This window comes from Fomitiporia mediterranea, assembly GCF_000271605.1.
Source record: "Fomitiporia mediterranea MF3/22 unplaced genomic scaffold FOMMEscaffold_1, whole genome shotgun sequence".
NCBI classification, from domain to species: domain Eukaryota; kingdom Fungi; phylum Basidiomycota; class Agaricomycetes; order Hymenochaetales; family Hymenochaetaceae; genus Fomitiporia; species Fomitiporia mediterranea.
The window spans coordinates 961,180-972,916 of record NW_006760386.1 but is presented as its reverse complement, the minus strand read 5'-3'; the positions used below and the strand labels follow the sequence as shown (position 1 = coordinate 972,916).

The window sequence follows — 11,737 nt, the reverse complement described above, 5'->3', positions numbered from 1 at the left end:
AATTCAAAATTATGAGATTGACTGAACAGTGAACTGCCACCATGGTTCGCTCTCATGCTGGCCGAGGAGCTTTGCTATCCTCAAATCTTCCCCAGCTTCAGAACCTGATTAAGAGAGACCCATCGGCATACAAGGAGGAATTTCTCCAGCAATGGAACCACTACAAGAGTATTCTGAGCATCTTCCAGGCAAACCCTGTCGAACAGTCAGAACAATTCAGAGATATGATTACTTTCATCTCTCAGGTATTCACATCAATTGCTCCACCAAATATATGAACTAACGATAAGTTCTGTTCATTAGGTCTCACCATGTTATCCGAAAGAGACAGCCAATTTTTCTGAGGAGTTGTCAAGTCTGCTGCTGAATCACTACGGCGAACTTAATGTGGACACCAAGAAGAGCTTGATATCCAATCTCATCATTCTTCGTAAGAAAGATGTTATTACACCTGTTGAGTAAGTGTTTCACAATATATAGTCCAAACCTGTCCTAAGCCTTTCCTCTGTAGTTTACTCAAGACGCTCTTTCCACTCCTCCCTCGAACATCTTCTCCGACTCTCCGATCTTTTATCCGTAAAAACATTCTTCAGGAAATTCGCAACGCAAACGCACAAAGAAACAACCTTAAGCTTAATCGTGCCGTCCAAGCCATGCTTTTTCGTATGGTCGAGCAAGGATCAGACATGGACTTCGTGTTTGACAAGGGCAAGAAACCTATCCGCACGGGAGACGTGTCGCACCATTCTGGAGATGACGCTTTGTGGGCGGTCTTCATGACGAAGGATTTGTGGAGGAAAGGAATTTGGTTAGTTCAAGCATTTTCATGGTCATTTTCGGTTTCCTGAGACCCAGATGTGTTTTGTTAGGAACGACGCAAAGTCGGTGGCAATCATCTCGTTAGGCTGTTTCCACCCTATCACGAAAGTCCAAAGTGCTGCCTTGCATTTCTTTCTTGATGAAGAGGATGGGGAAGACTCCAGCGAAGAGGAAGACGAGGTAAAGAAGTGCTGCTTTTGGCTAGAGTCAATTATTCTGATATCTGTATTTTAGGGTCCGGATGTCAAGGCTCTCCAGCATAGGAGGACGATTAACAAGAAAACAAGAAGCGGGGACAAAAAGCTTGCCAAGAGCATCAAGACAGCAAAAAAGGTTTGTTACTGCCCCATCCTTACTAGCCATTATTCATTAGATTAAATTATGTCACAGAAATCAAAGTCAAAGAAATCAGACCAAAACAACGCCAACTTCGCCGCTCTGCAACTCCTACAAGACCCACAAACATTCGCAGAAAAGCTCTTCGACATCCTTTCACGGTTCGACAAACGCTACACGCTCGAGCACAAAATCCTGAATATGCAAGTCTTGTGTCGAGCGATGGGAACACACCGCCTTTGTGTGCTACCCTTCTACACATATCTCCTCAAATACCTCGCCGCCTCACAACTCCGTATCCCTACGATCCTTGCTGCACTCGCATCGTCCGTCCACTCGCTAACTCCTCCAGACGTACTTACGCCTGTCCTCCGAAAGGTTGCGCACGAGTTCGTACACCCAGGAGTGGGCAGTGAAGTCGTCGCAGCAGGACTAAATGCAATTCGCGAAGTGTGTGCCAGGCAGCCGTGGGCGATGGAGGAAGACTTGTTAGGTGACTTGGTGGAGTATAAGAAGAGCAAGGATAAGGGTGTGATAGCTGCTGCGAGAGGTTTGTTACATTTATATAGGCAGGAGGCACCGTCGATGTTGAAACGGAGAGAGCGGGTATGTCTTTTCTTTCTATTATTCAAAATTATTGAAACTAAAATGTATGGGGGATAGGGCAAAGAAGCAAGCATGAAAGGTACTGTAATCCAACCTGTTGCTTTTGGACAAGAAGCCCGGACTGGCACCACGGTCATTGACGGTCTCGATGTAAGCAACATCCCTGCTCCTCCCTAATCCTTTACTTATTCTTCGTTTTTATAGCTTCTCGAGGATCATATCCGTAAGATAAAAGAAGCTGACGGCGATGACTCTGACGCCAGTGGTGATAAAGACGATGATGAAGACGGATGGGCAGGCTGGGAAGTCGCCTCAGACTCGGATACCTCATCTTCTTCTGATGGCTGGATGGATGTGTCGTCTGACTCGGAGCACGATCTTGAGATCAGTGATAGTGAGGATGAGAAGGACAATAAGAAGAAACGAAATGTCGACGACGACGATGACAGCGAGAAAGACGAAAAGAATGAAGACGAAAAGAAGGATGAAGAGGAGGAGGACACGAAGAAAGATCCTCCACAAAGCATTGCTGCAACGAAGGTCTGCCTATCTGCACTGTCACTTCACTTCTTCATACTTGCACTTACACGTACATGTCCAGATTTTAACGCCAGCCGACTTCGCCCTTCTCAACGAACTCCGCTCAAAAAACACCTCCACACTCACCTCCAAAAAACGTAAACGCTCCCAACCTTCCCTACAATCCACCTCCGACCCCACCACAATCATCTCCGAATCAGACATCCTCGGCGCCCAAAAGAAACTCAAATCCACATACGCCGAACGCATCGCCTCTATCCAATCCGGTCGCGAAGGCCGCGAGAAATTCGGTTCCGCAAAGGGCAAGAAACGCAAAGAAGCTCCGAGCAGCAGCACGAACCGCGAGAAGAAGAGGAATAAACCGTTGATGATGATTATGGCTAGTAAGGAGGTTAGGGGGAAGAAGAAGGCTAGTTTGGTTGAGAAGCAGAGGAGGATGAGGAAGCATAATGAGAACCAGCAGAAGAAGAGGAAGTAGACGGTTATTATGTGTTAGTGTTTATAGATGAGTTCGTGGGCGTGGTTGCATCGCTGAGTTCGTTGTGTGCGTGCATAAGTAATAGCACTTATAGACAACTACATGATGGCTGGTTCACCAGCCTTCGTCTTTTGCCGTGCAAAAAGGCATGTGTATAGTGCATAAGACCTTAAAAGCATACAAAAGGCGTAACAAACATCCTAGGGCATAAATACACAAGCAATTGTCAAGATCTACGTGATGGAAAGAACGATACAGTGATTAGGCAACAAAAAGAAAAAGGATCAGATTACTACGAGGGGAAAGAAGACAAAAGAAACATAAGGATGACATTAACTACCACAATCCTTAGCTAGTCGGACTCGCCGGCGATTCCGAACCAGCATTATCAGGGAAGCTCGACGAAGTCGGGGTAGTCGCACCACCAGTCGACGACACGTTCGACTGACTACTATTAAACATCGCCTTTAACGCCAAGTCATTCCGTTTTTGCCTTACACGTTCAATCTCATCCGCTCCTCCTGTCAACTTCAACTTCTTCCCCGAGACGAAGCTTTTCAGCTCAGCCTCGAATTCGTCTGAGCGATCGGCCATTTCACGTTCGCGGTTCTTCTTGCTTGCTTCTATTGCTTTCATACGCCGTTGTGGGTCAACTGCTGCGGATCGGATTTCCATCATTACTGTGCTGAGTCCTCCGTGTCCTTCGTCCGGTGGTGGAGGCTTGAATGATCGAGAACGGCCTGCTCCAGAGCCACGAAGTGTGATCACCTTCTCTACATGCCCGTAGACCTCTATGAGTGCTTTCTGGTCTTCAAGCAAATCTTGAAGGAATTCCTCCTGATGCGTAAGGAACTGTTGCTCCTCAACGATATTTTGGAGCTCCTCCTCCCAGGTCTTCTTCCACATCGGTTTCACTGTTCCGATGTATTCCTTGAGAGATTCTAGCTCGGCAGAAACCTCTGCTATTTCCTTCTCGACTGTCTTGACGACGTTCGAGCGTGGACTGACAAATCGCTTGAGTACGTCCTCCTTTAGGTTCTCAACAGTATCTTGTAACTCCTCGACCCGAGTAAGCGCGTTCTGCGTACGCGTGTCCAGGTTCGTCTTGCCTGCGGTGATGTACTCACGTGCACCGCCCACCTTCGTGTTGGACAACTGTCGGACAGCGTGTGTTTGAGATCGAAGTGAGCTCAAAGACTCCTTCGTCTGCGACATAAAGTCCACGTAAAGCTGCCGCATCACACCTAAATCTCGACGGAGATTCTGTACTTCATCAAACTGAGTCTTCAGATCGCTGACTATCCGCCCTGAGGTTTCTGAGAGCACTGAAGCTCCAGTCCATTGAGGTTGAAGTCCGCTTCCTGTCATTTGTGGCACAATGCCATTCGATGGTGGTGGAGGTGATGATTCGCCTTTATGGACAACCAAACGTGACAAACGGCGAGCAACACTCTGTAGCTGTTTCTCAGTAGGTCGTGCAACAGGTGTATCATTTTCGGCAAATGCATGCGTGACGATAGGGGGTGGATGCGGTAATTGGGACATTCGTTTTGACGTGCCGACAGTACTTCGTAGATCCTTTAGCTCTTGCGTTAAGCTCGACATTTGTTGATCAATATGCTGCTTAATTTGGTCCAGAGCTAAAACAAGTTGAGTAAAAGTGCCATAAAACATCAAAGAAATACACACGGTCTATGTTTAGCGACAAGAGGCATTTGTCTTTGACTTCTTCGACGTCCTCTAGTTCATACATAACACCACTAGATGGATCGCGTATATAAATCTCTGGGAAATTGTCCTTGCCAGGGCTGTACGAAAACTTGTCCACAAACAGGACACGAAGAGACGAGAATGATAGGCCCCTTTCGATGGTGACTTTCTTTACTTCTCGACCGAGCTGTAAGAAGACTGTAAGCGCATTGGATTCAGGGCTTCCGACCTTTTCAGTTGACCCATCCCGTTTGACAGACAACTGACGCTTCACTGTGGATTCGGATTTGTCCTTTGATATCAATGAGGGAGGAATAAGACTAGATTGCGACGAAGCTGAGGTGCTCGGCAATGGAGGCAACGGAGGTACTTCCTCATCGACTGGTGACGGCGTGTGAACCATCCTATTTCGTGCACCAAAAGCATCCTTTCCAGATACGGGGCTCTCATCTTCTTCGGTTAATACATTCAATTCACCAGGTGTCAGATGCGAGTCGGCAGCCATTGATCGCCTATTTGCAGTTCTGCCTAATCCTGATCGTTCTCTCCCAGTGCCTGTCATTTTTGAGATGTTATACGTTGAGAACCGCTTTGATGCTCGCCTCTCCAGTGCATCACTCTTCTTCAGAGCAGCAAGCGAGCTTTCAATTACAGGTGCTTGAGTAGCATCATATTGAGGTGTCTCTGGTGGTGTTGAGCCTGTGTCAACTGTCGACGAACTTTGACGATTTTGAGCCATTCCAGCAATATTATCAGCTGATTGAGGAGGTGTAGCGTCATCCACTACAACTGAAGGCACAGGATTATCGGTTAACGAATAGCGTATGACATTCGGGGGGACGGGTGGAGTATCCGGTATTGGGGGAGGTTGTTGCCTGGGAGAAAGTGTAATTGTCGCATCGTTAGGATCGTCGCCACTTCTGAAGGCCGAGCTCGGAGTCGCACTGCGCGGTCGAGAACTCTCCTGCCGGTCAGTTGGCACGCGCTGAGGTAGACCTTCAGAACGAGATAATTCAATCCGACGAGCCTGGATGCGTTCCTCGTCCGCTGCAGGTGTTTTCGGAGGTACAAATCCACCAGCAAAGTAAGGGTCGTCTACCGGAGGTGGTGGCGGTGGAAGTTGCGCTACAGGCTCCTTTTTCCTAGAGGACGATGTTACGCGTCTCTGCTGTCCTTCCAAGGTTGAACCGCGAACAGAGCCAACTTCACTACTCGCTGCTGATCGGTGATGTCTCGAAGAGCTCCCCATACTATCTGCTCTCGACGAACGCGGTGCCCGCACTTCACGCTCAGACCCCTGCGAATCCGCTGTACGGTGTTTTCGGTCCGAGACAATCCGCCGATAGACAGACTGCTTGCTGCGAAGGCCCTGCAGCAAATTTGTGATAATTTGACGAACCGTAGGTAAATATATCTCGAGGTTTGATGGCGTGGCTTCCTCAGATAGACATTGCTCCAAAACGACACGAAGATCCTCGGGGACCGAGAGGAGCTCACTACTAGAGAAATAAGTCGAACAGATTCATAAAAATATATTTAAAATTTACACACGTCATGTCGATGTTGAATGACCTGAAGGCGGCCACTGCGGCGTTGAAGTCATTTCCAAGGCGAACGTAGACGTCGCTGACCTGTGTCTCGGTCATCTTGAGGGAGCTCCATAGAGTTAGTGCTTCGAGTAGCTGTTTGATAGAGACCAACAGGCGTGTAACGGCGGGTTCGACTTGTGGCTAGAGCAGGCGTTTGAGCTTAGTGGACAGAAAGTGAGTTTAGCTCAGAAAACCACCGACTTACATTGCCATTGGACCTGCTGCCTCGCTCGCGATCTCGGTCGCTTGTTCGAGAGTAAGTTGAAGATACAGACTGATTGTCACGTCTTGATGGATGCCCTTGGGCAATGGCCTGTGAAGACGATGGTGTTCGGTCGTTCGACACGGCGACTGTGCCGTCCATGGGAGTGATAGCGACGCGCAGAAAAGAGAGACGGTGCTAGAAGAAGTTAAGCAGCGGCAATGGTCTCACGACAAGTCTATTCGGGTCCTGCCGCGTCGCACCCTTCACCGCGTCCTCAGCACAGACTCGCAGATCGTCTGCACCGTCAACAACACCAACGACGTCGACGACGAGTGCCCGCATCGTTGCTCTTGGACAGTGAGAAGTCATGGTGTATCATAATCTCAAAGGCATGTTCTTGTATTTTCCCATCAATGCAATTTTGTGACGGAGCGCGCTCCAGCCCTGATCAAGGGTATTAGGTCATGTAAGGTATGCGTTGTGACCGGATGCACTCGAGCACTCGACTAATGCAATAAAAGACTCTCGCAGACGAGAGGGCACTCATTCAGAAGGAGTCGGCGGCCATCCGAACATCGTTCAAGGAGGAGGACTCGTATACCCGCCATAACAATGTCGCCAAACTCCTCTACATCCATATGCTGGGCTATCCAGCACACTTCGGCCAGATCGAATGTCTAAAGCTTGTCGCAAGTCCTAGGTTCGCGGACAAACGCTTGGGATATTTGGGTATTATGTTATTACTGGACGAGAACCAGGAAGTTTTGACACTTGTGACAAATTCACTCAAGAAGTACGTATCCAAGCTCAATACTTAGAGTAGGTCTCATCCATGTCCTCAGTGATATGAACCATGCGAACATGTACGCCGTCGGACTGGCACTATGCACTTTCGCAAATATCTCATCAGAAGAGATGTCGCGAGACCTCGCAAATGAGATAGAAAAATTACTCGGATCTAGTAATACGTACATCCGCAAGAAGGTCAGTTCCATATGCGACCACAACCATCATGCAATAGCGTCGATTCATATATCCTTAGGCTGCCTTATGTGCTCTCCGTGTTGTCAAGAAAGTCCCTGATCTCATTGACCACTTCGTGTCGAAGGTAAAGAACCTGCTGACTGATCGAAATCATGGCAATCTTCTCGCTGCTACAACCCTCATCTCGGAAATGGTTCAACTCGATCCAAACTGCCTCAATGAATTCCGTAACGTGTGTACTTTTAGTTGGATTGGCATTTCCGTGCTCTAACATATTCGCATATAGGCCGTTCCTATGCTCGTCCGCCATCTCAAGAATCTCGTGACCACCGGATATAGCCCGGAACACGACGTCTCTGGTATTACTGACCCTTTCCTGCAAGTGAAAGTATTACGCCTCCTACGCCTTCTCGGAAAGGGAGATCAACAAGCAAGTGAAACTATGAACGATATTCTGGCGCAGGTCTGCTTTCAGTATTCTCTTCTCTCCGTTTTCGCTCTCATAGAGCTTTGAAGGTCGCCACGAATACAGACTCAACAAAGAATGTTGGCAACGCAATTTTATACGAAACTGTGCTTACGGTATTGGAAATCGAGGCGGACAGTGGCCTCCGCGTAATGGCTATCAACATCCTTGGCAAATTCTTAAGCAACCGTGATAACAACATCCGGTCAGTAACTCATTTCTATTGCAACGCTTCAACTCATTCAAACCTTCACTCAGATATGTAGCGTTAAACACCCTAAACAAGGTCGTCTCTATGGACACGAATGCTGTACAGCGACATCGGAACATTATCCTCGATTGTCTGAGGGATGGTGACATCTCCATACGTCGGCGCGCTCTCGAACTCTCATATGCGTTAATTAATGAGCAGAACGTGCGCGTATTGATTCGAGAATTGCTGGCTTTCTTGGAGGTAGCAGACACGGAATTTAAGTTAGGCATGACTACGCAAATCAGTCTGGCTGCAGAGCGATTTGCCCCGAACAAGAGGTGGCATATTGATACGTTCCTTAGAGTATTGAAACTTGTGCGTGTCTGTGCAGTTTTACTTATTTTGTTCTTGGGGTACTTAAGCGTGAATAATAGGCTGGCAACCACGTCAGGGAAGAAATCCTGTCGGCCTTCATACGTTTAGTTGCGCACACACCTGAGTTGCAAGCATATACTGCATCTAAGCTCTACACAGCGCTGCGGGCGGACATTTCGCAAGAATCCTTGACCCTGGCGGCTGTTTGGGTTATCGGAGAATACAGCGAGATCCTTCTTGAAGGCGGTATCGTGGACGAAGAGCAGCCTCAACAGGTAACTATTCCCCAATAACGTGCTCTTTTTAGCTGTTATTTACAATTCTCCGCAGGCAAGCGACTCCAATATTGTGGATCTGCTAGTTTCCGTCCTCGACTCGCCCTATGCGAATTACCTAATTCGCCAGTTCGTCTTGACTGCAATGACGAAAATGTCGGGCCGGCCGACGACTAGTGCTGCGCAGCAACAGCGAATCATCCAACTGCTGGACTCTTACTCGACTAGTGCGGAACTTGAGATTCAGCAACGAGCGGTAGAGTTTGAGAATCTGTTGCAGCTGGGAGAGATTAGGTTCGGTGTGTTGGAAAGGATGCCACCACCTGAGATTAAGGCGACGGTGATGGGAGTTGGTATGGTTCTTCCGCATTGCTAAGCGTGTTAGATTGTCTCATTATCTCTTTTCAGTTGTCGAGAACAAACCTGTTGGGTCCACTGCGTCCAAGGAGGTAAAGCGCTTATAATTCATGCTAGACTCGTAATTCTCACTGATATTACAGGTCGATCTGCTTGGAGACGACACAGCAGTCACCAACCCAGGAGTCAACGTCCAATCACCAGTTGTTCAAAACAGCCAAGACCTACTTGCAGAAATCTTCGGTTCCGGTCCATCAGGACCATCACAAACCAGTCCAGCGCCAGCGGCCGCAGCATCTCCACAACCTCAGAAGAGCTCAGTCAACGATATACTTGGTCTTTTCGACTCTTCACCAGCAACCCCTTCACCCGTCCCCACTCAATCTCAATCTCCCGCCGTCGCATCACCCTCGTTATTTGGACCTATAGCGCAGACTACGCCTCCACCGCAACCTCAAGCGCCAGCGGCACCACGTTTGCAGGCGTATACTGCGTATGATAAGAATGAGTTGAGGATAACGTTGACGCCCCAGGCGGATACACAGCGACCTGGTGCTGTGAATATCTTGGCGCGGTTCCAGGTCACGGGGAGTACACCTGCGACTGGGATAAGCTTCCAGGCTGCTGTGCCGAGGGTAAGCTACGTTTTGAAGTCCACCTCGTTTTTCTCTTTTGTTCGTGAAAGGGAGCTGATGTCATTTCGTGTAGACACAGCAACTCCAGATGCAGGCTATGTCAAAGCCAGATGTATACCCAGGCACGACAGAAACGCAAAAGATGAAGGTCATCGCTCCTGTCGGCGTGAGTTTCCTTTCGATACGTCTAACCATAATTATCAATCATGATTGTATAAATAACGAAATGAAATTACAGAGCCACGTACGACTGCGGTTACGCATAACATATACTATAGGCGGGCGTGCTGTCACGGACCAGGAAGACTTTTCTGGATTTCCAAAGGATTTGACAAGCGGTGCATCATGATTCTTTGTTACATTTTTTCTCATTTTGCGCAGGCGACTTTTTCTCTCTCCCTGTTCATTGTGTTTTACTTTGAGAATAGAAATCATAAGTTACATACTATTATGAGGAAAAGCGTGAATGTACGGTTTGTACTATGTTTTTGCGGTCTGAGAGACTTTGAACGTTCTCTTGCTGGTAACGATATCCACTTCCCTTCCCTTCTTCTCTAACGGACTGCAATCCTGACCATCTGGTACTTTCTACGTATATATTCAAATCGAACGCTGACCTTACTCGGACTCGGAAATCCCAAAACTCGTGGAAGATCAAAAGCAAGTAATCGACCACCGCCGTTCAAAAAGCTGGCACAAATCCTTATCTTACAATATTCATAAATGCTTATACAAAAACGAGCAAAACAAAATCTACTGGTACATGTGTTCATTAACTTCAAGCATATCATTAGGGTATGTCATCCTCCGTCTCCTCTCATCAGCGTACGTCTCCCTCCTCTCATCAACGACCCGATCCGAATATTCCACATCAAGTTTCGCCTGCCTAATAATATCCAAATCCCAATCCCTTCTCAACCTCTGATAAACCAAACGGAAACTCGACACCGATCCTTTCTCCAAAACCATATCCGCGATCACAGGATACCCAAGCTCCGCAATTTGGTGTCCAGATAACTTCCGCACTTCGACGCGGAACTTGACTGCTTTCACGACGGCCATCACTCCCGCTGGGTCACGCAAGTCGTCTAGGTGGCATCGGAGGAAGGTCACCCCGTGTGCGACATCGTCTGTATCTGTTAATACGAAGTTCACACCTGCGTTTGCGAGTAGTCGACGACATTCATCTCGTGTCGTATTTGCGTCGTGTACGGACATAAATCTGTAAGACTCTGGTCGAGGCTTGAATAGGTTTGTGAACCATGAGATCTTCGGTCCGGTGCCAGGATTGAAGGACGATGAGCCTTCGGAGATAGAGTATGTAGGAGAATGTGAAGAGTAGGAGTCACAAGAGAAACGTCTCTGGTTTTTACTACCTCGCTCAATTGGCGGTGGTTCAACGATTTGCACATGACGTTCTGCGAGAGCTTTACGTTCTCCGGCATCCTTGCTTTTCCGCAAGGATGATTTCTTGATTACACGGACTTTGTTTTCCTTTCCCTTGCTTCGGGGAGCCGTCGAGATTCCGAGTCCACGGGTGTCAACTATCTCTTCTTCAGGCTGCGAAACAAATATGTAAGTCGCGTCTGGGTCGCCTTCTGCAATCATCGAAGGGACTCGAGTAATCCCCGATGTTCGGAGTGGCTGACACGCAGGTGTAGATGAATTAACTGTAGGTGACATGATACTCCCCGGCATAGGCGATGAAGGCCCTGCTTTCTGCATTGCATTCAAGCGATCAATAATTTCCTGCAAGTACTTCTGGACTCGCTCGTCGTGTAGCTCTGGAACGTCAAGTGGCGGTGCGACATCGAGGACCTGCCAGATTGGAGATGCTGGAGAAGTTGGAGCTAAAGGTGAACAAGCGAGTGTTGAAGGTGATAATGGCGGTGGGCTTAGGATAGATTGTCCGGGTGTGTTTGGTGTTAATTCGTTGACTGGGGTCTGTTTAGCTACGGGTCGTAATACGCTCTGTCCAGGGGGTGGAGGCAGAGAAGGAGGAACTGAGCGCGTAGACTTCTTCCCGTTATTTGCAGCGCGTCGAGGAGTTGGAGGGTCAGGTCTTGCTGGAGGCGGAGATGGTGTCCGAGCTCGATCGCGAGGTGAAGAAGACTTCGTCTTGTCCTCCTCCTCCTGATGCGCGCGCTTCTGTCTTCGTTCTGTGCGCCG

The 11,737-nt window shown here is 48.3% G+C and overlaps 3 protein-coding genes across 3 annotated transcripts; 2 read left to right on the top strand and 1 right to left on the bottom strand.

Annotated features, from left to right (window-relative positions):
• Positions 1-41: 41 nt before the first annotated feature.
• Positions 42-2,779, top strand: FOMMEDRAFT_130608 (SDA1-domain-containing protein; the record flags this gene model as incomplete). The annotated part of the gene is made up of 9 exons (XM_007261310.1): positions 42-245; positions 304-458; positions 512-808; positions 870-999; positions 1,054-1,152; positions 1,210-1,761; positions 1,819-1,911; positions 1,966-2,289; positions 2,363-2,779. 9 exons carry the CDS (start codon positions 42-44, stop codon positions 2,777-2,779), a joined length of 2,271 nt encoding a protein of 756 aa, XP_007261372.1.
• A 175-nt stretch (positions 2,780-2,954) lies between these two features.
• On the bottom strand, positions 2,955-6,442 carry FOMMEDRAFT_164394 (AIP3-domain-containing protein; the record flags this gene model as incomplete). Its single annotated transcript, XM_007261309.1, has 4 exons — positions 2,955-4,419; positions 4,469-5,985; positions 6,041-6,219; positions 6,284-6,442. The coding sequence occupies 4 exons, from the start codon at positions 6,440-6,442 to the stop codon at positions 3,128-3,130; spliced, it is 3,147 nt and encodes a 1,048-aa protein (XP_007261371.1). The 3' UTR covers positions 2,955-3,127.
• A 140-nt stretch (positions 6,443-6,582) lies between these two features.
• FOMMEDRAFT_100643 (Adaptor protein complex AP-1 gamma subunit) lies at positions 6,583-10,009 on the top strand. The gene is made up of 14 exons (XM_007261308.1): positions 6,583-6,672; positions 6,726-6,754; positions 6,805-7,076; positions 7,126-7,267; positions 7,326-7,499; positions 7,554-7,730; positions 7,784-7,938; positions 7,992-8,301; positions 8,361-8,576; positions 8,632-8,929; positions 8,985-9,025; positions 9,077-9,568; positions 9,642-9,734; positions 9,807-10,009. The coding sequence occupies exons 1-14, from the start codon at positions 6,651-6,653 to the stop codon at positions 9,915-9,917; spliced, it is 2,532 nt and encodes an 843-aa protein (XP_007261370.1). The 5' UTR covers positions 6,583-6,650; the 3' UTR covers positions 9,918-10,009.
• Positions 10,010-11,737: the final 1,728 nt, after the last annotated feature.